This window comes from Salmo trutta, chromosome 24 (assembly GCF_901001165.1).
Source record: "Salmo trutta chromosome 24, fSalTru1.1, whole genome shotgun sequence".
Classification (NCBI taxonomy): Eukaryota; Metazoa; Chordata; class Actinopteri; order Salmoniformes; family Salmonidae; genus Salmo; species Salmo trutta.
In genome coordinates this window covers 10,276,742-10,304,739 of record NC_042980.1, presented here as the reverse complement: position 1 = coordinate 10,304,739, position 27,998 = coordinate 10,276,742, and the positions used below count along the sequence as shown (strand labels likewise).

At 40.7% G+C, this 27,998-nt stretch overlaps 2 protein-coding genes and 3 long non-coding RNA genes across 7 annotated transcripts; 2 read left to right on the top strand and 3 right to left on the bottom strand.

The window, feature by feature from the left end:
- On the bottom strand, window positions 1–1,269 carry LOC115161502 (uncharacterized). The gene is made up of 4 exons (XR_003869271.1): window positions 1,150–1,269; window positions 838–935; window positions 482–549; window positions 1–308 (listed from the first exon to the last, which is right to left on the bottom strand). It is a non-coding gene; the product is annotated as an uncharacterized LOC115161502 (long non-coding RNA).
- A 12-nt stretch (window positions 1,270–1,281) lies between these two features.
- On the top strand, window positions 1,282–3,087 carry LOC115161503 (uncharacterized). The gene is made up of 3 exons (XR_003869272.1): window positions 1,282–1,352; window positions 2,679–2,846; window positions 2,951–3,087. It is a non-coding gene; the product is annotated as an uncharacterized LOC115161503 (long non-coding RNA).
- An 8,523-nt stretch (window positions 3,088–11,610) lies between these two features.
- LOC115160661 (uncharacterized) lies at window positions 11,611–12,715 on the bottom strand. Of its 3 annotated transcripts, none has more exons than XR_003869099.1 (3): window positions 12,093–12,715; window positions 11,817–11,958; window positions 11,611–11,727 (listed from the first exon to the last, which is right to left on the bottom strand). It is a non-coding gene; the product is annotated as an uncharacterized LOC115160661 (long non-coding RNA). The 3 variants fall into 3 exon arrangements; XR_003869100.1 differs by having other exon boundaries at window positions 11,817–11,943; XR_003869098.1 differs by having other exon boundaries at window positions 11,817–12,710.
- Window positions 12,716–16,172: 3,457 nt separating this feature from the next.
- LOC115160659 (probable inactive tRNA-specific adenosine deaminase-like protein 3) lies at window positions 16,173–17,877 on the top strand. Its single transcript, XM_029710899.1, has 2 exons — window positions 16,173–16,380; window positions 16,544–17,877. The coding sequence occupies exon 2, from the start codon at window positions 16,556–16,558 to the stop codon at window positions 17,648–17,650; it is 1,095 nt and encodes a 364-aa protein (XP_029566759.1). The 5' UTR covers window positions 16,173–16,380; window positions 16,544–16,555; the 3' UTR covers window positions 17,651–17,877.
- An 84-nt stretch (window positions 17,878–17,961) lies between these two features.
- On the bottom strand, window positions 17,962–25,664 carry LOC115160660 (ORM1-like protein 1). Its single transcript, XM_029710900.1, has 4 exons — window positions 25,474–25,664; window positions 24,123–24,303; window positions 22,150–22,301; window positions 17,962–21,841 (listed from the first exon to the last, which is right to left on the bottom strand). The coding sequence occupies exons 2-4, from the start codon at window positions 24,294–24,296 to the stop codon at window positions 21,706–21,708; spliced, it is 462 nt and encodes a 153-aa protein (XP_029566760.1). The 5' UTR covers window positions 24,297–24,303; window positions 25,474–25,664; the 3' UTR covers window positions 17,962–21,705.
- Window positions 25,665–27,998: the final 2,334 nt, after the last annotated feature.

Sequence of the window (27,998 nt, the reverse complement as noted above, 5' to 3'; positions counted from 1 at the left end):
TGTTATCTTTTTTCACTTTATTTACATAAGCCAACTAAGTCATGCTTTTAATTCGGGTCACAGTGAGCCACAGTATCAACAGACATGTTTTAATTCATTTGAATACATTTACTCTTGGTATGTTTTTGTGATATTCAAAGTTGCTGTTTTCTTCACATTGTCAATCTCACACATGCATCTGAGTAAGCTACATTGTGTAAGACTTCACATCTTGAAGATCTTCTCTGAAGTACCAGTCACATTAAACGTAGGAAGGAAGGTTTCCCACATCAAAACGGACAGAAATCTGATGAATATAGACAGGCTTTCTGTAGATGGAAAAGGAAAATGTGTTCTTAGAGAATGCATTGTTTTTACAGCCGTGAATGTTGACGATCAATCTTAAATAGTACCTTGAAATGAGCCTTGACAAAAAGGTTTCAGATCCATCAAGTTATAAATTGATTACCAGCACAAATTAAGGAAATTACAAACTGTTTACCTTCTTTCCATCAAGAAAAGCATCCTCCAATAAAGGCTTTTCTTGGAAAACAAGTAGAATCAAGGACACTGCAAAACAACTTAATAATGAGGGTGGCCATATTCCATACAGATGAATATGTACACACTGTAGAAAATTAGGAGGGTTATTTATCAAGTAAAATGCGGTTTGTTCTTATCAGCAAATAGATTACTCGATCCTAGTTTGATCCCTTATAACATTAGCCAAAGGTTTTTTATTTGTGACTTCTGTCTTTTTAATGTTGCAATTATAAACCATCCCGAAGCAAAACAAGTCATAGCTAGGGAGTTGGTTATATTGTAGGGAGGGACAGTAAAGTGTTAGAATGCACTTACTGCTCTTCTAGATTTTGTCTCAGAGGGAAGGGGTTTCTCCTTCATATAGAGCACCTGAAGGTCTTCATTCACCTCAAAAATACCATGCTTCTGTGTCTCTATGGGAGCAAAGACAGATTTTGTTCTTAAAAAAAGTTGTCTACATGTAGGCCTATAGGTAATAATGTAATATTATTACATGTAATAAATCATTCACAAATGTTATCCAGATGGAAATATGCTTCAAACAAGTAATGTGTGATTGATGCAAAGTTGTAAAGGTTTAAGTGTACATCATCTCTCGTGGACAGACTACGTAAACATAAATGGTACCGTAGATCTGTCACGATACAACGGGATGCGTGAGATAACGAGCAGCTTTAGTTCCAGAGCGGATTTAACGCCATTGCTCTTAGGACCTGCATTCGCCTGTAAACATTTCCCGTACAAGTCAGATGAGTATTTCCACCTACACGGTGGGATTGAAGTTTGACGTCGGAAGTCGTCAGCTAGAGGAAGTCTCTGAGGAAACAAAAGTGAGGTTTGGATTCACTTAAAATGTACGAGTGAGCTGTCGCAAGCCACTGAAAATACTTATCTACTTATTGACTCAAGACATTTCATTATTTTTATTAATTTGTAAAAAAAATCTCTAAAAACAGAATTTCCCTTTTTATATTATGGGGTATTGTGTGTAGTAGATCAGTGACACAACATTTACATTTAATAATTGTTTAATTCGGGCTGAAACACAACAAAATGTGGAAAAAGTCAAGGGGTGTGAGTACTTTCTGAAGGCACTGTATTCGTACCTTAGCCACAGAGTGTTTTAGCCACAAGGGAACATGTAATGAGCATTAAAGGTAAACTAAGTCTGCAATAGAATATAAATATCGACAGACCCTAAAGTAGCTTTCCTATACTTCAGGAGTAGGGTTGCAAAGGGAGGGTATATTATTGGAAATTATTAGTAAACTCCCAAAATATATCACAAGACATCTAGTGGCCCTTTTGGGTACTTCAGATTATCACAGGTGTCTGTAATTATCTCTGGCCCTCTGTCAGGTGTAACATGAAATAATTTAATTAGATGATAAAAAAATAAAATTACAAAGCTGTAAAACATTATCCTAAATATAAACCATCTATGTTGTGAATACCATTGGTGTTTAATATGAGTATCCTTTTTTCTTTAACATATTTTTCTATGTCAATATTTTTTGTTAATGTTTTTGTTAATGTTTTGGTGTCAAACTGGTGACAATTGTGAAAAAAGTCAGTTGGACGAGTTGCATAGGTAATTGAAAATTGTGCCATTGTTGATTTAGATGCTTTTTTCATTAATTAGCCCATTTTTCTCTTGAACCATATGGTTTATCTACTAGAAACTCAAGGACAATATGACCACAGATATATAAAAAAAAGTAAAGTTATTCAAGTATATATTACCAAAATTAATATAGATTCCGATGACTTTGGTAAATTATTGGTAGCTTTGCAACCCTATTCAGGAGGGATCCTGGCCCTGCTGGAGCTGACGCGTAGCGCAAGGCCACCACTGCAGTGTATGGCTGCTGCCTTGGTGGTGTCACATTTGAGAAGACGCTTGTGTTTGAGGCCCTGGGGCCTCGTTTATCAAAGGTGCATGTGCACAAAAAAATACTCTAAACCTTGATAAATGAGGACCCTGATGCGCTACAGTGCCATGCCTGTGCTGGCCAATCTCCTTGGCAGCCAGGAACAGCGACCAGTACCAGTCTCTCATAGCCCAGCAGGTTTGTACTGTTTAACCAATGTCTTGTGTGTGTGTTTGCGTGTTTGACCATTCCTTTGTGTGTGTGACGGTCCATGTGTGTATCTAGGGTGGGTGGCTCCATTGGTGAGGCTCCTGGGCTCTGACATACAGGATGTTCTGGTGAACACCGTGTGGTGCATCAAGTCCTTATGTGTCCATAGCCCCGGCAACCTGGTGGATGTGGCTCTGGCTGGGGGGATTTCACAGCTTGTGGAGTTCCTGACCGTCAAATCAGGTACATTGTTAAATCTTGAGAAATATGATGATGTTGATAAAGAACATGATGATGATGATGATGATGATGATGACAGCGTTGGCTCTCTGGCCGTGTGTCTCCAGAGTTGTTGCAGGAGGAGGGGTGCGCGGCTCTGGCTGAGCTGGCTCTGGGACAACTGGAGGCCATTGCCGATCACAACACTGCCATACAGGCCCACTTCTCTGAAGAAGTCGGCTTCCATGCACCTCCTACGACTCTTAAAGGTAGGACCTGATCAAGTAAAATCATTGGTTTCCATTTTAGCATTTAAATCTTGGTGGGAAAACAAACTTTTTTTTTAATGCATGCCAGCAAAGCCACTACACAACATTAAACAATACATTAATTGCACTATAACTGTGACAAACGGTGCCCACAAACGGTTAGGGCCTACATAAAGCTGTCCCAACACCTTACCACTGCTACACCTGGCTATCAGCGGAGCCTTGTCTGGCAGCGAAACAGTTCATTCAGCCTCATTTACTTCCTTTCAAAAAAACATGGCTGACTTGCTTAAACAAATGTGGTTTCTATTGACAATTGAGATGTACAAACTATAGCATAAGGGACGACGAGCGGATGAGGCAATCCGTAATTTTGATTAAGACATTAATGAGCGAGCTAGGACGGATGTAGCCAATATAACTATTTGTTCAGCATTTTTTAAATGTACAGCGACAGAATTCAGAGCATGAGCCGTTCTGTGACAGAAAAATTATGTATTCACGTTATTTGTTGGATATGTAACAATTATTCACCTAAACAGTGAGATATTTCTGTCCTGCTAGTGCTGAGTTTTATGGTGTCCACTCTAGCTTCCTGGTAATAAAACCTACAGCTGGCATTCCAGTGACAGGATGTGGGGTGGTTGTAACTGGGATAGAGAGGAGTAGAACAAAGGCCTCAATGGTACTTAGACATCCTGGCCTTGGAAATTAGGCCAGGGTCAGGGGTTAAGATAACACCAGGGGCAGATAAATTCAGGATGAGGCCAAAGTGGCTTATGGTGCCCCCCAATCTATATGGATTGGGGGGCACCAGCATTCTGGTTATTAGCAATATAAACTGTGCATTGTCTGTATGATTCGGTCAGTCAAGACTGATGGGCTAACAGTCTCATTATTGCAATAATTAATCGATATTAAATAAAGATGATTGTTTGAAGAAATGACCAAGTCTCTCTCAGTACTTAATTTCCACAACAGCTCTTACACTATTCTCCCTGTACACCAAGTCAGAACCGTGGGATAAATAAAAGGTGCATATGAGCAGACAATGAAAGCTCTTACAATATTCAATGATTACATTTCTCTAAAACAGGCTATAGGCTACATGTGCGCCACCAAGTCAGAACGGTAAGTGAAATTAAGAGGGGGGAAAAGGGACCAAATTATTAGGGTGAGGCACATGGGCTAAAATCAGCTTAATGCGCAACATACACTTAGTATTACTTTATTAGCTACTGTATACATATCTCCCTGGTATATTACATAATTTATGAAGCATTATACAATACATTTTTGGACTCACCTTGCTGTGTTCACTTGAACAGGAAGGTGGTGCAGCGGTCCTTCGTGAGCAAAGTCTGGCATTCTCTGGATTGATGGGTGCTTTCAAGATGACTGGGAACTCTGGAAAAAAACAAGGTCAAATCATGATGACATCGGAGCTCTAGAAAGAGGCCCAAATTCCCGATTTGCAATACCGAGTTGGATGACCATTGAATTCCGAGTTCCCAGTTGTCTTGAACTCACTGAAGTCAGATTTCCCAGTTCTGAGTTTCCAGTTGTTTTGAGTGGCAGAAGTAATTTGTAATGTAATGTTTATGTCCAATGGCCACTGAGTACTGTCATGACGTTGGCCTGAGGGGGGAGGTTTATGACCCCCATAAATACCTTTCCCCTTTTTCCTCTCTCTACTCTACCGATGTGACTATTGAAAATCCCTTTGTTAACGTTGAGAGAGAGTCTGGGAACATCAAAAGGGTAGGGGAACAGAACCATATTTCGGTAATCCAACCAGCTGAAAATATGCGTTGGTACTAAATGATACTCAACTCAGTGGCCCTGCCCATGTGAACAGACATTGGTTATAAACTATGAAACACGCCCTTCTCACCCCTACTATATAAGCCCTGTTACGAAAATGTAACTTCCCGTGAGGTCCCCACGTTGAAAGGACAACCTTAGAGAACCTAACGAAATTAGCATCGAATTTCAATGTGAAGGTGACGACCTACACGCCGGAAGGATGAATTTCGACTATAGCAGCCAGAATATAGCATGAGCATATAACATGGCAACTTGGTATGAACTTTAAACTCTTATTCACTAAATAAGTGATACCTCCTAGCCGTCACATTAGCACAGCAACTGTAGACGTGGGCTAGGAGAGGACAGACAGAGTATCTCTTCTACCGCAAGACGACGGTACTACCAAGTATCCATTCTACCATCAGACATTCTTCAAAGGACAACCCAGCCTCCTATGTATTTATTTTACTAGGCAAGTCAGTTAAGAACAAATTCTTATTTTCAATGACAGCCTAGGAACAGTGGGTTAACTGCCTTTTTGGGGCAGAATGACAGATTTGTACCTTGTCAGCTCAGGGATTTCAACTTGCAACCTTTTGGTTACGAGTCCAACACTCCAACCACTAGGCTACCCTGCCTCCCCAACCGATCGAAGCGCAGCTCAGAGTAAATATTTATTGCAGTTTCCTTTTTCAAATGGGCAGTAATTTAGAATACATAAGATACTGTATTTACGATAGCATAGCTTCTCCCTTTGTTACTCAGTCTTCCTGCTCTTTCACTCAAACCCAACCCCCTTTACTTTGTGTAACCAGCCGTCATGTCGGCTCCGTCCACCAGGGATGTTTTCTTTGACATAATTTGGAATCAATGTGTGATCCATTCTGTGTATATGTCATTCTGTGTGATTAGTTAGGTATTTAGTAAATAAATAAACCAAATTTTGTATTGCTGATTTAACTTGTTAGCCAGGGTTCGTGAAGATAACCAAAAATGTACAACTTTCAGATGAGACTAAATAAGGTGAGGATTAAATATTGACTGCTACTGACGTAAAAGATTACCAGGTCTTTAAGAGTTTATTTGGAAGATAACAGCTTTATAAACATTCTTTCGTGGTGCCCCGACTTTCTAGTTAATTATTTACCTGAGTAGCTTAATCAGGTAATATTAATTACAGAGAAATGATTTTATACAATAGCATGTCATATGACTTAATCCGGCATAGCCAAAGACACGACAGTACCGATACATTTTATCTATAATTTATCTTCATTATTTCTCTTCATATGACAAGGATTAAAAAGCATTAGCCAGTAGATTGTAGACTTGATTCATGATGATGACTGCTAGCTAAGATTTTGAAAGTATGATGTTGACATGATCAGTCCAATCAAAGCTACTGTAGATATAACGTGATTTGACAATTTTATCTGTGGCCAATGACCTTGAGCCTTCTTGGATGGGTACTTCTAATGTAACTCTATGGCAGCACCCAAGGGGCTTGAATTTTCGAGCTCTACCCTTAGATTTGGCGGTGACGTAGTGTCCCCATGAGTGACAGAACACTGAGCCAATCCCGGCACAACTAGAAAACATTACCCAATGACAGCGCAACTAGAGAACATTACCAACCCCTGCACTCTGTATTTTCCGCTGGCTGCTCAACCACCACAGAAAGCACTGAGCTGGGCTGAAACAGCTGCATTTTGGAGCTGCATTACTCAAGAAAGCAAAAAAAAGACCATGTTTGTATGTGGCTTTATTAACTCAATGATTATTTTTATATTGTTTACAAAATTATATTGTTATATTATATTGTTTACAAAATGATATGTGACACATATTAATGTCAAAATAACATGCAAAACAGGCAACAACCCCCCCCCCCCACCCCCAAAAAAAGACCTGCCCTGAATGATGAGTGATGGGATGTTTCTCAATATGCATACTACTGTGCTTCACACTCTCATGCTCCAAGTGCATTCTCAGAGGACGCTCTCTTGAGTACGTTCAAGAGAGGACAAGAGTGTGGAGAACGCATAAAACCTTACATTTGAGAAGCACTTGTACCTCACGCTGCATCTGCCCATTCACTGAAACGTCTTCCAGCTAGGACAATGGCAACAATAGAAATGAAACAAGCAATTGTTTTACTTCATAATTATCAGCTAGATATATGTGAATCACTGTAATCTAGCTAGCCAGCTAGCTACTTAAACAAGCAAAAATGACCTAAAACTAATGTTAAGCAAGGTACAGTAGATGTCAATTATTCGTGGGTACAAAATTATATTTGACATATATTAATGTCAAAATAACATGCAAAACAGGCAACCCCCTAGCTAATAATTATTTGTGGCTAGCCAGTTAGCCCTATTGACTTACCCATTCACTGAACCTTCCTTCTTCTAGCCAGGACAATGACAGTAGAGATGAAACAACATATACACAAAGCAAATGTTTTATTTCATTCCTATCAGCTAGCTATATGTGAATCGTAATAATGTAGCTAACCAGATAGTATAACAGGCAAAAATGACCTAAAACCAATGTTATCCAAGGTAGATGTCAATTATTTGTGGGTAGCTAGCTAACAATTATTTGTGGCTAGCTAACAATAGTAGCTAGACAGTTAGCTCTATTGACTTACTATGGGCTTGTAACCTATGCACTCTACGGTGGATATTGTAGGCAGGTAGCCATGCCCAAATTAACATATCATGTATTTATTAACACTCTGGTAGCACTTGAGCATATACTTTAAGTTGTGTCCCCTCGGCAGTGTTCAGGTTTGAGTTCAGTAGGGCACACAGTATCAAACAGTTTTGCCACAGAAAATGAAAATCTATTATTATGATAGAAATTCAGGTAGTACCTCCCTGTTTTAATTTGTTTCAAAACGTTTTCTCCCTACTAAATGTGACCCAGGTGTTCCAGGTGGAGGTGAGGTAGCAGGGTGCCGTCTCTCTGTGGACCTTGGTAGGACACACTATGAAATGGCAGAGCACATCGGCTACAACTTCATCCTGGAGCTCATCCTCTCCTCCTCGCGACAGGGTGCAATATGTCGGTACATTCATTAAACTCCAATTCTAACACTTTTGTTTCAAATGCCACCCCACTAGACTTGCCAGGATTTTCACGCAAAATAAGTCTCTTACACCAAGGTCATCTTTCTTAAAAGAGGACTCCCCGGCAAAGCAAAGGTTAAATGACACTCATCAGTTCATGGACAGAGTTGGCTTGTTAACAAGCTAACGTCAAGCTTTTCCAGACAACATTTAATTTGCTCAGGGGGATGCCCTCTCTAGGGATCGATGAAACAAAACACAGAGCGTCGTAAAACAACATTACTTCCATGTGCCGTTGACAGGTGATGCAGATTAATGATTGACTGTACTGTGGACATGCACCCTGAGATTTGCGCTGGAGCGAGGCCTGCCTCTGTCACCGCAAGTCAAGCCACCTCCTGGCCACAGACGGCTTTCCTCTGCTAGACTCATCACCCCCAGCCAGAGCACAGGAAGGCATGTAGTCAGGAATATCTACGTTGAAAAGAGGAGCACAATCCTAAACAATACAGCCTGTTACAAATGTTTCAATATCCTAAAGTTGATTAGGAAGAACTGGGGTATCAATTGAAATGGGATGGGTGTTCACTGTTTTGTTGTGTTTCCGAATGCTTTCTTCTGACTCCCTGAATAGATGTGTTCCTGTTTTTTTTCCTGTAACATGGCAACAGCCTCTAGTCTTCCCTCAGGTCCTCTGTCTGTCACACACATGTCTACAGAGAATCTGTACAGCAGCATCTGAAATAGTAGCTGTCCAGACAAGACAACAGATGGTTCTTTCATTCCAGCCTTCTTTTTCACAATAAATGTCTGTTGTTCTGTTAATTAGAAACAAAATGAGGTTAACGATGTGGAAATGGTAACTTACATTTCTATGTGAATCTGGTCAGGTTGTCCAAAAAGTTACATATTACACCTTTTAATGTACAGCTTGAATTATAGGTAACACTTTACTTGAACCCTCTTACACAAGTTCTACATAACGCCATCCTAGTAATGACAGAACAGTCATGACAGGTGATGTCATCTTATTGGCCTAGCGACTAACTTTACACTATGCTAACCCATTGTTATTAGGGTCAGGTAATTGGCAAGGCATTACACTAGCGAACTAGCTTACCCTGATCATATTTTCCTTGACAGTTTCATGAGCTGACAGCTGGCATCAACTTATGCCCTCATCCTGTCATCTTCACACTGACGGTCACCACTGCTGGCCGATATGCAACAAAGGCATCACTCACATCCCACAACTGCCACCAATTGTCAAATGTTGTGTGGAGGTGTTAGATATGGTCAGGTCAGAGAGGGCCCTTACGTAGCCCTTATGAAATAATTCAAGTCAAGATTTACCTACGATTCATGTTGGTAAAGTGTAACCAAATAGTATTGTGTTTCAGGCTGCCAGGCAGTTATAGCGCAATCTGAGCCACCTGGACGGGATGTGTAAAGAAAACAGAGTTCCACCACTGGTTCGTCTACTACGGGTGTCCCGGACAACTAAGAGAACCCTCCTCAGTGTTATACGAGCCCTGGGCATCCTGTGTATTGGTACGTACAGTTGAAGTCGAAAGTTTACATACACTTAGGTTGGAGTCATTAAAACTCGTTTTTCAACCACTCCACAAATTTCTTGTAAACAAACTTTAGTTTTGGCAAGTCATTTAGGACATCTACTTGTGCATGACACAAGTCATTTTTGCAACAATTATTTACAGACAGATTATTTCACTCATAATTCACTGTATTGCCATAATGACCATTGTTATGTTTGGAAGAAAAAGGGGGAGGCTTGCAAGCCAGAGAACACCATTCCAACCGTGAAGCACGGGGGTGACAGCATCATGCTGTGGGGGTGCTTTGCTGCAGGAGGGACTAGTGCACTTCACAAAATAGATGGCATCATAAGGTATGAAAATGATGTGGACGTATTGAAGCAACATCTTAAAACATCAGTCAGGAAGTTAAAGCTTGGTCACAAATGGATCTTCCAAATGACAATGACCCCAAGCATACTTCCAAAGTTGTGGCAAAATGGCTTAAGGACAACAAAGTCAAGGTATTGGAGTAGCCATCACAAAACCCTGACCTCAATCCTATAGAGAATTTGTGGGCAGAACTGAAAAAGTGTGTGTGAGCAAGGAGGCCTATAAACCTGACTCAGTTACACCAGCTCTGTCAGGAGGAATGGGCCAAAATTGACCCAACTTATTGTGGGAAGCTTGTGGAAGGCTACCTGAAACATTTGACCCAATTTAATGGCAATGCTAACAAATACAAATTGAGTGTATGTAAACTTCTGACCCACTGGGAATGTGATGAAGAAATACAAGCAGAAAAAATCATTTTCTCTACTATTATTCTGACATGTCACATTCTTAAAATAAAGTGGTGATCCTAACTGACCTAAGACAGGGAATTTTTACTAGGATTAAATGACAGGAATTGCGAAAAACTTAGTTTAAATGTACTTAAACTGAGTTTAAATGTATTTGGCTAAGGTGTATGTAAACTTCCGACTTCAACTGTACATCCTCAGCAAGGCTCAATCTTTTTGTTGAGAAACAGTACATTCACTCAAAGGTTTGCAGAAGTCATACATTGGTATCAATGGGAGATTTGAGCAACCGTTTGTCATGTTATTACTTGACTATTTTGCCCATTACTGTTGTTACAGTGCTAAAGTAGTAACATGGCTTTCAGAATTGACTTGGAAACAGGTCACAGTATACAAGCTAATAATATACCATGACGCCTGGTTCATACTGTACATCACAGGAGGTTGGTGGCATCTTAATTGGGGAGAACAGGCTTGTGGTAATGACTGGAGCAGAATCAGTGGAATGGTATCAAACACATGGTTTCCAGGTGTTTGATGCCATTCCATTTGTTCCGTTCTGGCCATTATTATGAGCCTTTCTCCCCTCAGCAGCCTCCTGTGCTGTACATGTGTTTGCATGCATGTTTCGTACATCTAATTTTAGGATTGACAAACCAATAACCCAAACGGCCAGAGGGTCAATGCTTTCAGACATTTCTGGTTGGGATAACATCAATAATTTCTGTCCTTTTCAACACTGTTTGGAGATAAATGGTGGCCCACCTGTTCCTCAGTGTAACAATAAAAAGGTACATTTTGTTATGTAGTAAAAATGCCCTACATTTGTTTCATGATAAATGTCAATGTTTTTCATGATTGGCTTTGACGCCTATGTACATCAGGTGTGTCCAAAAAGACGAACTGCACTAATGGCCTGTTGGTGTCTGTAGGTCACTTTGGGCGGACCAGCTCGGCTCCAGCTCCAACGCCAGAGGAGCTGGACGGCCAACCCCAAGGTTAGGCTGTGGGGGACAGCCCACCCTGGATTCATTAAGGCTGGATGAAGACAGCCAGCGTCCTCAGCAAAGACAGTGACCCTGGAGGTCAGTCTGGGATCTAGCCTGATTGGGAACCAGCTTAAAGTAGTGATATTGTGACTCAGGGACTGAACTCAGAGAACCATTCTATTTATGTTCAAGATGAATATATGACATATTATTAATGGGAAAGAGGGACTTAATGGTCTAATATATAGGAAGTCGGTTGAATAATAAAACAAAATGAAAACACCCAATAACATAGTATGGAGTCATTTCTGCTAGGATGTACAGTATATCAAACGTTTAATCATAAATGGTGAGAAAAATGTGTTGTCAGTGTTGGACAGGATGCCCTTTCCTTCCTTCAGTCTCAATTCCATTCCTGAAATAAATCTGGAATAAATCAAATAAAGAGTAGGTGGATGCCTTGGACTCCAAAGCCATATTTTCATATCCAAAATAACAAATATTCTTCTACATACCATGCAATCATGACTCCGTTTTACATAACTTGGATGGAGGACAAAGCAAATGTAATTCAGTGGCATCTGTGACCATCTTCAAAGCCTTTATGGTGTACTGGTTACAGGCAAGTCCTCCTGACATCACCTAACAGAGCAAAACCTTTAGGAAAACAGACTTGAGTGTTTGTAGAAATATACCTTTGGTCCAAAAGGAGATCATCAGTACAATATGGTGAATTAGATCATCTTGAGAGCTATGAACCCACTATCCAATTATGGGATGAATTCACTCACCAGGGTTGGATTGCAGGAAGGCAGAAGGCCTTACAGAACAAAATGGCACGATGTGTGCACTTGGCAATGTGAGAGGCCACTGTGTAGCGGCAGCTATATCATTCACACATACAACAAAGTCCCCTGCTCCACACCTTGTATGAAACAAAAAAACACAGTTGATGCATTTTTCACACTTAATTTAAATGACCTGATTCAATGTGTTGACCAGGGAAAGGTTATGATATTAATGCATATTATATCTTTGACTTATTTATTACCTTCCTCTTTTTTTCTGTATTGACATTGTCACCTGATTTTGCAGAAGAGCAAAGGATAAGTTACAGTCATATTCTGCTCCCATTGGTGGCTTGAAGAGAAACGTCAACCTGTCTCCATCTTAAGCCAGAAGCTGTATCGCTTGACCCCCACTTATCGTGGATCACTTTGGGTGTTTTGAATGAACAAAGGTCACAAATTCAAGGCCAAGAAAACCCACCGGCCTCTGACAAGTGTTTTCTTAAAGGTAGACTCATGACCTTGTCTATAGTGTCCCCTGGAGCGTCATCCAGTGTTTGACCCAGTAGAAGAAAGTCGCTGATTCCTTGGGCCAGAGCCAGGAGAGGAAGGGGAAGACCCCTGGTTGGAGCATCCTGACCATCAAGGCATGGGCCTCCATGTGGTGGATGAAGTGCTTCTGCTGTTGCTTTACAAAGCTCAGGCTGAAGTCCAGGCAAGATCATACAAGATTATACCCACCTCTTTTGTGAATGAAGAGATTCTCCAAGGATTAAGCCTTTTTTTATCCACTACAGCCGCACCTGTCTCGTCACTGCCACGAACAAGCCTGGAACTCATTGCTACTCTAAAAGCACATTTCCATAAATGCTTGAGTATAAACATAGGTGGGCCCTGTGGAGCTGAATTTTTAAATGCAAAGTTTTTTCACTAAAACAGAAGTTACTGCATTAGCCAAAATACATATCCGTAGCAAATCATCAAAATCTAAGATTATGGATAATACTGACAAGATACTCGTCTCTCCGCCGAGACAAAGGGAGTTGTTGTCCACAGTGGCACGTGGACTGTCAAACTCCCGCCTATTTATCTCTTTGGATTGGTCTCGTTATTGTAATACATTTTTAAATATTCAAATGAGGGTTGTTGACATCTACTGCTTGTATTCAATGGCGAGAGATGCTATGCTACTAGCCTCATGTCATGAATATGCATTGCCATCTCGAGACAACTCCGATAGTGTTTTTTCACAAAGTTACCAGGATGTCACGTGTCCTACTTATATCAGCACACTCGTAACAACCTAAGCATTACGAAACTATTCAAGCTAAAAAAGAATGATGTAGCAAATAAGCCATACATTTTTTGTTGACCAAATTCGACACTCATTGACCTCCATTCAGAAACCCAACGCCACCTGCTGGAGAAGACAGATTTTTGGCTGAGTTGAGCCTCTCGCCTCACCTCTTCCTCTCAGCAAAAATGGAAGCAGTGTAGCTACCCAATGGACACACACACACACACTAGTTGAATCAATGTTATTTCCACGTCATTTCAATTCAATTATGTTGAACCAACGTGGAATAGACGTTGAATTGACATCTGTACCCAGTGGGTACCAGCTACCATGACTATTTTTGAAAGGTACTGTATTAAAAACTTGATTATTGAAGTCTGACACCAATACCGTTGCCCCAAAAGCTGAAGTTGCAATGCTGAGAAATGTTTTTTGCATGACCTTTAAGATTGTGAACTCAAGCCGTTTACCATTGAGGGAAAACAATGGTCAGTTCCTGTGACTCCGATAGACACCAATGCAATAGCAGTTGGGTCTGGTCTACTTTGGCTACATTTAGACAGGAAGCCCAATTCTGATATTTAATTTTTTTACCAATCTGATCAGCTCTGAAAAAGATCTGATGTGATCGGTCAAAAGACCAATTATTGGAAAAAATATCCAAATTTGGATGCCAGTCTAAACGCATGCTTATTTAATTTGCCTTTTCTCAATTGGATTTGCTTAAACTCCTGCATCCTCTCTGGCTTCCTTTTGAAATAGGTCAAAGGTAATTGAGAGGCTACAAGGAGAGGACAAAAATGCACTTGAATGAAATGAAACTATTCTCCAATCATGCATCATCAGGTAAATTACATTTACATGGTGGAATCACAAAATAAATGTATACATTTCTAAAGACAAATATAGATAGTTGTGGTGCAATACATTTTATATATAAAAGGACACGTTTTTAAATGTTAGCATGCTTTTCTCCTTCGAGAAAACAGTGGTAGATTTCAAAACTCTTCCATGAATGACTCCGGTAGGATATACTTGTGCTTCCTCGCCAAAAGGAGGCTATCGAGGAGGGGATGGGCGTCTTCCATTTGTCTACTAACGAAATGACACTCCGGGACCACATACCGGTTTCTGGGTCACGAGGAGAGGTTTTTGGAGGAACACGGACTTTGGTCCAAATGAGAAAAGGCCATTGGCCTTTTATCAATTAGATTTCCTCGTCTCCTGGGTCTTCTCTCCGTCCTCTCTCTCCCCCGTTTGAAAAAGGTCAAAGGTAATCAAGGAGAGTGAACGTGGAAGGAAATGTGCTTGTTTGAAATGAGATGGTCCTTCTCCACTCACGCATCATTAGGCAAATGACGTTTACAGGGGTGGATTTCAAAATAAATGTGTAAAGTGATTCAAACAAATTAAGTTAGTTGTGCAATACATTTTATAGATAAAAGCCAAATGCTACTTATTGTTTTAAACGTGTGCATGTTTTTCTCCTCTGACAAAACAAAAGCTGATTCAAAGTGGGTGTGGCAGATTTAAAAACTCTTCCGCAGTATGATACACAAGTATCCTCGATCAAACGTGGATATGGAGGAGGGGAGAACACTCTTCCGTTTGCCTACTAATGAAATTAAACACTCCTTGACCACTTACTGGTTTCCGGGTCATGGAGGAGAGAGGACCGAATACGGTCTTTTGCCCAAATAAGAATTTCCCATAGAAACAGAAAAAAACAAGGGAGTGAATCAGTATGTCTCGCTTCCTCTTCTGTCTCTGAAACTTGTACTGGTTTCCACTAGCTTCTATAGCCACAAATTGTGGTTTTAATGTAAGGTTAGGCATAAGTTTAAGGTTAAAATTCAATTTTAAGAAGAGAAATTGTAGAATGGCTGGGGTATTTGACTTAGTGGCTATAGAAGCCACTGAGGTATAAAAAGAACTGGAGATTACTTCCAAGACGTCCACGTATTTTTTTAAAAGGTCATTTACTCACTTTGGTTCGCATAGGTCAATTCATGGACTGTCTATATCGGGTTGCATCCGGTTTATATGGACCAACATCACATGCGCACTAGCATTCAGTGCGCACAGGGAGCAACAACGTCATCATGTCATCCAAAAACATCAGACATAGGATGAATAGAAAATGTTAAAGGATCAAAACCACAATAATAATACAAATAATAAATTAGTAGTTATTTATGATGTAAGGTGATTTGTATATCAGTCTGCAGTCGCATTCAGTCGTTTTGGTTCTCTCGGACACTGCCATTATCTTCAGCTGTGAGTGATAAAATAAAATGGCCTCAGCAACAGTTATTTGAATAATTCAATGGATGTTTTGTGCACAAAAGGTGATGACTAAAGTGTCTTATGAGGATTTTTCACGTCTGACTTCGCTATGTGGCGGTGTATGGAAATGGTTTTTCTGGGCCAGGCTCCAGTTAAACTGTAGTACCAAAGCATAACTGTAGGAGCAGTGGAAAACGTGCTTCTAGACCGGACCCGGGCCCCTTCATAGAAGCTAATGACGTCCCGTGTACTTTGGTCATGGCTAGACGATCTCCAGCTTTTGTCAAATCAATGTACTTAAGCTAACCCTAACCTTTTGTATTAACCTTAACCCAATTCTCCTAACCTGCGATGATCGTGTACTTATTCTACCTGTGAGGAGCTTTGTGTCACATGAAAACAACTCCTCCATGAAACCACAAATAACACTAATCTAGCGTTAGATGGTTTCATTTTTATGATTTGAGAAATATGAAGAAAATGTTAAAAGGTTTTTCCGATATCAAAGGGATTGTTTTCATTTAAAATCAGTACATTTTATGAATCTAGGAAACAAAACTGTGGGTGGCTATGAAGAGTGATAGCCTTCGTTTCAGGGGGATATAATATGCAGTCGGACATCAACAAGCATGAATGGAAAGGGAGAGCTAGCTCCACGTATCTGAAATCTGTCACGTTTTACACTTCTAATCAAAGCTGGTCAACAAGGTAATTTTAATTCATCAATCGGTAATGTTAAGTATACACTGACAGTATTTTTTTTCGCATGCTCTGAAATAACCTTACATCTCTGCGCCACTACATCCAACGTTTATCTTCTTGTAAACATTTGGTCTGTATCCGAGTTGTGTTTCGTCCTGATTTTTAACAGAGGTGCTTTGAAATGGAGCCACAACTCAAACGCAGAAAAGAATATGAGTGTGACATCGACTCCTGGGTTGCTTACCCTGTGCTGTCCAACGAGCAGTCACAAGACATTGAGCTAATCGAGGCCTTTGCAGCTCCCATCATCAACAAGAAAGAAACCTCTCGTTTGATCAAGGAGTTGGCCAAAGTATACCCATTACCTGGTCTTCAGCACATCAAGAGAGTACGGTCATGCAAGGATAAGGGCAGCCCTCACCCTCTGGAGGTCATTGTATGCCTTGCCAGTGATGCACCAGTCATTGACCGCAGTGAGGAGCTGCACATATCTGATCTGTCGTCCTCCGGTAGATTAAACTGTGAAGGTCTAGGAGACCCTTTCCTGGTCAAGATACCAGCATGCCCTCCTTTGACCAGACCGCAGTTTGAGCAGGCCAGCAAACACTGGCCCACCTCCTTTCACGAGGACAAACAGGTGACTGTGGCCCTGAGGGGCCAGCTGTTCACCTCCTCTCAGAAATCAAAGATGCAGGAGTACATGATGGCTGCTGTGGCTGCAGCCAGAGCGGGGCAGGAGAGTGGCATGGAGGCTGTGGGGGCTGCGGTCGTTGACCCAGAGGCAGAGAGGATCCTCGCTGTGGGACATGACTGCCGGCAAGGCGGTCACCCACTTCATCACGCCATCATGGTCTGCATTGACCTTGTGGCACGTGGGCAGGGGGGTGGGGCCTACACCTATGACAAGTACCCCGCCTGCCAGTCTGTTTTGCCGTATTCCTCACCCTCTCAAAAACAGGGCGCCACCACCATGACAACCTGTGGGGTCGTGCAGGACGGGGACAGTGCAGAGGAGAGCGGTGAGCCATACATCTGCACCGGGTACGACTTGTATGTTACTCGAGAGCCTTGTGTTATGTGTGCCATGGCGCTAGTCCATTCTAGGATAGGCAGAGTCTTCTATGGAACATCCTCTACCGATGGGGCATTTGGGACTAAATATAAAATCCACACTCAAAAAGATCTGAATCACCGCTTTGAAGTTTTCAAAGGAGTCTTGGACCAACAGTGTTCAGACCTTAACAGGCCAGTACACTATATCAAAATTAATTCTTAAAGGTTCAGCATAATTGTTACAGGAACGCTAGACCATTATAAACGGATGAATCTCATGTCAGACTACTAGGCACACGTGGTTGATGAACGAGACTAGATCAATGTGTGAATTACATAAGTAACATTTTACTTCTGGAAGATTTTGGATTACATAAAACACATTTTAATGTTTTACTTTGTTACTGTGTAAAATTCAATGCAATAAAGTTTTGGCCACTGTGACAGCAAGCTTTCACAGCTTGTTTTATTGCTCATCGTCAATATGGTTCCCATTCATGAGATTTCATCCAGTTAAAAAGACATACATGCTGCTTTCAGGGCATAAATGTTTTAATGATGTTAGGAACAAGGGCTGACAAAGCTCCAAGAATACCCTGGATAAGCCATAACCAAACAAAAACAGGACTAGCTGTCTTAATAGCAGCCTCCAGAAGATATTCATATCCTAAACAAGTACATCTACATGAATATACAGGCAACTGCCAAAATAAAAGGAAACACCAACATAAAGTGTCTTAAAAGGGCGTTGTGCCACCACGCCCCGCTTTCCACAGTTATGGTTCCGGAACTGACACACCCACTTGTTTTTAGCATGCAAATTTCAACAAAAATGCTCATCAAGTGGAATAGGTACAAAAATCTCCAGGGTGAACCATTCATTCAAAAGACTAGAAATCATAACAAAAAAAAGTGATATGGAAGAAAAGTCAAGGGTACAAGACTGTGTACATACCAGTTAGGGGGCAAACAAACTACTCATCCCATACAGCAGTGCGGCCTGTTTCATCCAATCGGAGCAGATGAAATTCACATGATCACTGGAATCGTTCCTTGGAAATTTGAAAAACATGCCGGTTGTTTGGCAAGGTGTTTCAATTACAATTTCTGTTAGCTATAAACTATGAGATCTGTTAGTAAAAAAAAAAAAAAAAAAAAATCGCAGGAACTGAATTTGTTTGTCACGTTATACTCTCCCGTGTGACGATCTGTTGCCCAAACTACATGAGGTTTTACCTCTGGGTTAACCGAGATGAGACACGTTAGAACAGACCCAGGGTCTGTTTCTGTGGCAGCAGAACCACTAAAACTCATGGTTAGTGTTGTTTTTGGTGCCCTTTTGAAGCCAGGAACTGACATAAAAGCACAACTTCAACATAGAGGTTGAAACATTCATAACCGATGGACACTACATCAACATACGAGTTGTTACGCAATCTCAGGTGAAAATAGAACATCTACATTGCACAGTAATATTGCCATCACTAATATTTAACATCCCCACGGGTCACGAGGATTGAGAAGCGACGCCATTCTTCCTGAGAAATTCCATCATTTGGTGTTTTGATGGTGGAAAATGCTGTCTCTGGCGCCACTCCAGACTCTCCCAGAAGTGTTCAATTGAGTTGAGAGCTGGTGACACACACACTTTAAACCACCTATGCTCCTTTGAGACCCCTCTTTAAAGTCACCGATCTCTTCTAGACATGGTAGCTGAAATAATGGGAAACTGGGCATTTTATATGACCCTAATCATGATGTTAATTGCTTAATTAACTCCGGAACCACAGCTGCACGGAATCACCCACTTTCAATATACTTCACAACCCTCATTTACTCAAGTGTTTATTTTGGTAGTCATGTGTAGGTACATAGCCATACCATAGACCTGTCTCAGTAAACAATTATCTGACAACACTTATCTTATGACAAATCATCTGATTTTCACATAAGACATGAACCTATACAGACAAACTATATACACTGCAAAAATGCCTGCCCTATATGATTGAGTAACAAGGATAAATTATTAATATACAAAAGGAAATCATGCTAAATTAGTATTTCATATTGTTCAGGGGCCTCAAGTGTTGCATACACACACAAAATATGCATGCGCCAGTATTCTCACAAGTTGGCATTAATAAAAATGTAACTTGATGTAATGTGCTTATCCTCCTGCAAATTTTAGACCAGGGGTGTCAAACATACAGCCCACAAAGGTGGTCCCAGTAAAAACAAAAGCCACTCAATATACTTTAAAAATGACTAAAACCAAATCTAAACTAGAAATTATAATGAACCTATATTCATAGTTTCTTGACTGTTCATCTCGCTAATAAAATCAGAAGACAGTCAGGGAGCATTGAAAATTCAAAAAACTATGAATATAGGATGTATTTTTTAGCTAATTTTGATGGCAAGGAAATATAACATTTTCAGTGTGGCCCTCGAACTCGTTGAAAACCGAATGCTGACCCCGGGGCACAATTAGTTCGCCACTGCTGCTTTACACCATGCGTACGCACAGTTTCTAGTGGTTTAAGTATTGCATTGTAAGAAGGCTGAAGTAGCCTTGTGCAGGAAAATATGATGACACATAACAAAAAAAGTAAAAAATAAACAAAAATAAAAACAGATAGGCCTAGCTAAATATAAGATGCAATCATTTACCATTAGTGAGAAGAGCAAAAATCCCTTTTTGATCTAAAATAATTATAGAAATAGATTTATTCTTTACCTCAATTACATGACCATTGTAGAATAAATTCCTCACCTTTTCTGACTGATGGTTTCATACAAGTTAGGATAGGCTACCATTCATCCCATCTCTCATTTAATTGGACCCACTTCACAGTAGTAAATAGATAAGCTACTTTAAGTATTTTGCTTTGTGATCTGTTCTTAAGTGCAGTTTAACGGTAGAGCAGAGGGTTCACCTCTTTCCGTTGACGTTTGTGAGATACGTCTGAATACTGTAGTGTCAAATTCAGAGTAAACATTTCATTTATACACAACTATTGCAAAATAAATTGCTCACCTTTTCTGGCCATGATGAGTTAATTTTCCCGAAGCAGCCATACAACAAATTACCAACGCGCATCTCATTTAACTGGGCCTATTAATATAGGCGATAATAATTCCACGTTTTTGCTCAATGCATCCGAAAGGGAGCGTGGTTCATAACATACAGTAGAATTTAACAGGTGAGCAGACAAGTTCATATTTTGCATTGAAGTGTGTGTAAGCTACCACTAAGTAGGCCTACTAGCTTATTTTTATTTCAAGGAGTCAGTTTCAGAACTCGCGGGCAGTGCACCATATTTAGATTAGGGGAAAAAGTAAATGCTAAACATGATTGAATTAAAACAATCTGTTTATAGGTCCACGACAACTAGCAAATGTTTGTCTTTCAGAAACGGTCAGATAGGCTACCGCAACTGTCACTGCAAAAGAAAACATTCTGCCAACACCTCCAAAAACATTTGATCAAGTTCCCCATTTCCCGATATGGTCTTTGCCTAATTCCAATACCTCCAAAGTAAATAAGGGCGTTATTGTCACCATAAAAGGTGAATGATGGGCGTTTTTCAGGCCAACTTATAATGCTTCACGCACGCAGTTTTACGACAGGTCTGATTTCTAGGGGGAAACATGCATATGATTGGCGTGTGCCAAGTTTATAAATCTCAATATTTGTGCGTGCGCCGTCTTCAGAAATGGCGCATGCAGATATTTAGTGTAAAATTTACGCAACGGTTCTAAGGCCCCAGTTTTTTTCCAGTAATAAGATTGACACCCTTCTAAAAATGAAGTGTGTGTCAAACAATGAACCTTAGGCCCCTACTTTTATGAAGAAATCTTTAAAAATACATCTGGTATTTTTAAGGCTTCCGGTTAAGAACAGAAAAATACATTGTGACAAGGAACGCAGTCCGTGTCACTGTGTGAAGTGAGAGCAAATAACAAAAAAAACGGAACAGAACAGAACAAAAAAGGCCCACGTTTGAAACCTGGGCCAGCCCAGGTCTATGCAGATCAAAAAATACAACATTAAATATTTACTTAAGTTAGTAATGCACATGGCATTCTCTCTCATTCTCCCACTAGTTTAACCTGACGTATCTAAACAATGCGTGACAATTGCACGTACTGCACAAAACTGCTTAGTACACACTCCAGTGGTACAGAGTACATAGGGTTAACTATTCATCTTGCTATGAGGCAATAGCTCCTTTGAGAGTTGGTCACACACCGCTGACCCTCTTAACACTCGGATTAATACTTGTTGATGCCAAAGATTCGGACTCCGTGTAGTTGTGGCAATTTGGGGATCAGCACGCTCAAAAGGGACGCAGTGTTTATGACAAAGTGTGTTGTGTCGTACTTTGTGTAGAAGCTTGCAAGAAAATATCTAGGGGGATAAAAAAAACAAAAAAAGTTAGCAAATGTGTCAATTAAAAAATATGTGCAACATGGTCAACAATTAGCATTTATAGGGCCGTTTTCCCAGTCACAAATGAAGCCTAGTCCGGGACTAAAACACAATCTCAATGGAAGACCTCCATTTAAGTGCTTTTCAGTCCAATACTTGGCTTAATCTGTGTCCAGGAAACCGCCCCATACAGTTTACAATTACTTCTGCACTGGATGCTAAATGGGTATCTAAAGCTAATGTACAAAAATGTAACCTCTTGTTCTAAATGACGGAAGGCGACGTACAAAACGATTGGGGAGATGGTGAAGAATTTTCTGGATGATGTGAACTGCACGCCGTAGTCCAACTGTTCCCAATGTGTCAGGAGCCGGGCTTTGCCTTGGTCTGGGGTCTCAAACGGAGTGCCTTTCACTGCATGCATGAAGACATACATCCCCTGGAAGACACAGACATACAGGAAATGAGTCCAAGTCTCAATGGTGAGTGACAGTCCACTAACACAAGACAAACAAATCTTAAAGTAGCAAATGGTGTGCCAGGGACTGAGGGTAGATGTTGCAGCACAGCTATGTGTCTTTTCAGTTACGTGTATTTTTCTTTTGATAAAAAGAGAATTCATCCTTCCATGGTCCCGTGTGGCTCAGTTGGTAGAGCAAGGCACTTGCAGCGCCAGGGTTATTTTTATTTATTTCACCTTTATTTAACCAGGTAGGCTAGTTGAGAACAAGTTCTCATTTGCAACTGCGACCTGGCCAAGATAAAGCATAGCAGTTAGACACATACAACACAGAGTTACACATGGAATGAACAAAACATAGTCAATAATACAGTAGGAAAAAAACTAAGTCTATATACAGTGAGTGCAAATTAGGTAAAATAAGGGAATTAAGGCAATAAATTGGCCATGGTGGCAAAGTAATTACAATATGGCAATTAAACACTGGAATGGTAGATGTGCAAAAGATGGATGTGCAAGTAGAGATACTGGGGTGCAAAAGGAGCAGAATAAATAAATAAATACAGTATGGGGATGAGGTAGATAGATGGGCTGTATATAGATGGGCTATGAACAGGTGCAGTGATCTGTGAGCTGCTCTAACAGCTGGTGCTTAAAGCTAGTGAGGGAGATGGGAATCTCCAGCTTCAGAGATTTTTGCAGTTCGTTCCAGTCATTGGCAGCAGAGAACTGGAAGGAAAGGCGACCAGGTTATGGGGGACCAGTACGGAAAAGAAAAAAAAAGTATGCACTAACGACTAAATCTCTCTGGATAAGAGCATCTGCTAAATGACCTAAATGTACACATTTAAAAAGACAGAGCTGTGATAGAACCTGAAATGTATTTATGATAAGAAGCTGAGTGCGGGTGAAAACTGCTGACCAAAGCATGTCATAATTACCACAACTCGGGACTGACACTTAAACTACTTGGCTCATATGTGGGACATGGGAGTTAGTATGTTCTGGGTATTCACTTAGTTTCTTTATATCACCTGGCACTGTGGACACGAGGTCATTTGAATGTCCTTAAATTTTGCTGGACCTCAGGAAGGCAGCAGCTAATGGGGATCCATAATAAATACAAATACATTCTAATAACAAGGTCTCTGAAATTGTTATTGATTTACCAGCTGAACTAGTACTTGCTGGCAAGCAACAAAAGATACGGGAAACAATAAGCTGCTGAACAAAAAAAAAGTGCAGGATATCGTGGTCCCCTTTTAATGGCCTTCCTTATCGCTGTGATGCAGAAGACTTCACATACAATATGGGGACAAAAGCTAAACTTAGTGAGTGATGACATGCCAGTGACCTTGTTCCTTTATTAAAGGAATTCCGCTCAGAACAATGAGAGGCCAGTGCATTGAGGAAGCAGCAATGTCTAGGCACCAACTTTGAAGTTATTTTTTTTTTACCATGATATGGCTGAAAGTAAGGACAAACTGGTAATAATTAGGGCCGGGACGATACCGCAACACTCTTTAGTATTGTGGCAAGGAAACAAATCAGATTTCACTTCTTTAGGAAAACAGCCCTAATGTCAGAAACAAACATTGGTGTAATCCAGAGTCACATTTAATTTATTTTCCAAGCTATAGCACACAATATTTTACATACAGCAGATTTTTAAAAGGACCAAAATTTGGTCTGTTTCGTGTTGTAATTGCGATACCGATATCGTCCCAAGTAATAATAGGTAATAAAAGCCCTCAAAATGGGGTCAACACAAACGTATTCATGAGAAGAAAAATGACTTACAAAATTGTGTATAACATTTGTGAGAGTCCACACCACAGGTACACCGAAGAAGGGTATGCTCAAGAGCACAATGTGAAGCATTCCAACACCGAGGGCATAGGTCAGCCAGATCCCTCGACTGTTCATGACCCGAGTGTTGGGGTTCACCTCACTGTGAGCTACGCCAACATTCATTTTGTTTCTGTGAACAAGTGGATTATGTTATTGATGAATACGCATTATTCCTTTGAAAACATAACACAAAAACGAGTCATTCAAAATTAACCCCAACAGGGAGCCATTTGCTTCAGGACTATAAAATAATTACTTGCTGCATTGCAATACACAAAAGGTCATAGCCTGGAGGTACAAGAAATTATTACGCAAATATTATGAACATGATCTGCTTATGTAGTACACTTTCACCTTTCTTGCACAACAATACCTACTGCTGTTTACAGGCAAATCAAATAAAGCTTTTCACAACATGACATGAGTAACCGATTTGGACTTCACTTGTCTTAAGAGTTGCTTTTCAGACCATTGCTTGGCTTGAGATTGAAGTTCGAGGTTGCGTCATACATTCTAAGATTTCTCAAGCTCTTGATAATACTGGGGGGGAAAAAAAATACTCCTGTGGGCAAGTATACATGTTTATATAACTACTTTGCTGGTTAGCTTGTATCTCAGCCGTTTCGTGAAAGCGTGTAGCATGTTCGTTTTCAAGCCTATAAATGGGAAACCAAGCTATTCACGTGCAACTGTCCTAAGAAGGGAATGCATTCATAAGCAGCTGCACCGAGGCTCAGAAAAGTGCAGCAACAATGCTTGGCGACACTTGTGAACTTTGTTTGAGACAGAAAATATCAAGGCACGAAAAGCAACTCACTAATGTTAGGTAGCAGACAGCTGCGTCAACATTAAAACAACTTTCCCGAGCCAAGCCTGTGTGATCACAAGTTAGCTACAACTTTCCCTAGATAAGTGTGATTCTTAAAAAGGTAAATTCAACATTAACCCTGCCCTTAAATTGGGCTTGCTAGTTACCTATGCTAAGTGAGATGGCTTGTAATTCATTGACATTCATTGTATCATAGGTCTAGCTAGCTAGTTAGCTTATTGTAACTTACTTTGCATTATGTCCACATTTGTATAAGTCCCAACTACTAATGATTCAGCCAAACTCCTGCTAATGTTAATAAGTCAAGTATGCTTGAAACACCAGTTGAATAGCTAGTTAGCCATTTTGGTGACAAGCTAGGAATATCTAGTTACTGTAACGTTAGATAGCTAGGTGACAACATTTGCATATCAATAGCTAGTGTTATCAAATACTTTAACAGTCAACACGTAGAAATGGCAATATACTTACTGGAGTACCTCGTTATGACTCTGTTTTTAAACGTGGCAGTGCAGAAGGCCAGTCTCCCCTAATCAAACGTGCTGTTGTTGACTGAACCTGTCCGCTAGCAACTAGTGAGCTATCTAGCTAACTTTGGCGCAGTTCTTCTTCTATGGTATAATGGCGGTCCACCAAAATGTGTTAGAGGTGCATGTCGCCACCTACTGTATGGGTGGTAAACTATAGGAAAACATCTATTGTAGAAGAAAAAACACACTCCTTCAGTCACATTCCGATTCAAGTCACATCCCTACAAAGGCTCAGGGGCATGTGAGGGCGGATCCTCCTTTGACAGGATTTCTTGCAATGCCTCTGCTGTAAACTCACTGAGTCCCAAAAAGCGTTCAGCTGCGCTCACAATGATTCAGATTTTTCCTGATTTATTCTTTGTTTGCGCTATGCAGTTCATGACCATTGCAATAAATGCTACAAAGTCCACCTTTTTCCACATGTAATATATCAGGATCCCTTGATTGCAGAGAAACTTTCACTGGTGCAGGCGCAATTACCACTGCATCTTCAACGCCACTTGCTCCTTCAACTCTTCTCACATCCTTCAGATAGGAGACACGCTGGACAGCCCTTATTCTTGCCACCTCTGTCTCCTAAACCAAACAGGGCAATCCAGAAATTCGAGCGCATGTTCGCCACCACAATTCAATACTCTTCCCATATGCATACGCTTGACACATGACCAAATCTTTTGCATTGATGGCACTGAAGGGGTTTGTGCACAAAGGCTCTTACAGGGTATCTCACATAGCCCAACTTGATATGAGAAGGGAGAGACTCTTCATCAAAGAAAACAAGTATGGATGAACAGAATTTCTTCACTCCATCTACCATACGGGTCAGTCAGCGACGTGCGCCCACCACTCCATCTACTTCCACAGGTATTAAATCTGCACGCACTTTATGCGCCACCCCAGAGATATCTCCCTTGGTAGGTACTCTGCTTTGAAGATCCATACATGAAACATACCACTTCTGCTCCTCGGACACACAAAAAAATTAAATAAGTCCACTTCTTATGACGCTCACTGACGCAACTTCACCCAACGCTTCCACAAAATGTATCGAAACTTCAAACGGATCTCCCAGGTTACATTGGTCCAAAAACCATCACTCTGACTAAAAACGAGTCTAGGGGTTTCCTAGTTTCCATCACAACTTTACTTCTCGTTTCCTTTCTTTTTCACCTTTTTCACCGTAATCCACACATTCTCAATCTCTGTGCTCTCATCTTCACCCAACTCGCTAGCAGTTTCAAACAAAACATCAGTTTCAACCATCTTCCCACTCAACCTTACGTTCTCCCACCAGCATTGCCTTGTGTGTACCCCCTGCTTCTTAGTATGCCTGAGTTTCTTCTTCTTCTGAGTTTCTTCTTCTTCTATGGTGTTATGGCAGTCCGCAAACATACATTAGAGGTGCATGATGCCATAGAATTAGAACGCTAGAATGGTCATGAACTTTCTTAGGATGGGATAAAGGTCAGCCATTTTGATCAGGGAGTTGGTCAACCATTGTTTGAAAGTGCTGTGATAAGATATTGTGTAAAATAAGGACTTTGAAGTATGTATATGCACTGTATGTTCGTTAGCTAACTAATCAAGCGGTTGTTGAGGAATGATTCGATAACATTTTCAAATTAACTGCCAATATGCCAACATTCCATTCAAACAATGTAGTCAATCAGTTGCTGATAGTACTTAGACAAGTTGTAAATGCAACAAGTACTTATACTGTATCATATAATAGCACTCACAGCGTTCCAAGAAAACAAGAAATTAGACATTTATGGTCTGTTTACATATTTTAGAGTCTATTTATACAGAAAATTTGTATAAAACCCGTATAAAGTATATTTATAATTATAAATCGGGTGGTTCGAGCCCTGAATGCTGAATGGTTGAAAGCTGTGGCATATCAGGCCGTATACCATGGGTATGACAAAACAAATATTTTTTACTGTTCTAATTATGTTGGTAACCAGTTAATAATAGCAATAAGGCACCTCAGGGGTTTGTGGTATATGTCCAATATACCACAGCTAAGGACTGTATCCAGGAGAAATTCAGAGACTTGTCCCGGAGCCACTCCTGCGTTGTCTTGGCTGTGTGCTTAGGGTTATTGTCCTGTTGGAAGGTGAACCTTTGCCCCAGTCCTGAGGTCCTGCTCTGGAGCAGGTTTTCATCAAGGACCTCTCTGTACTTAGCTCCGTTCATCTTTCCCTCAAACCTGACTAGTCTCCCACTCTCTGCCGCTAAAAACATCCCCACAGCATGTGCTGCCACCACAATGTTTCACCATAGGGATGGTGCCAGTTTCCTCCAGATGTGAAGCTTGGCATTCAGGCCAAGTAGTTAAATGTTGGTTTCATCAGACCAGAGAATCTTGTTTCTCATGGTCTGAGAGTCTTTAGGTGCCTTTTGGCAAACTTCAAGCGGGCTGTGCCTTTTACTGAGGAGTGGCTTCCTTCTGGCCACTCTACC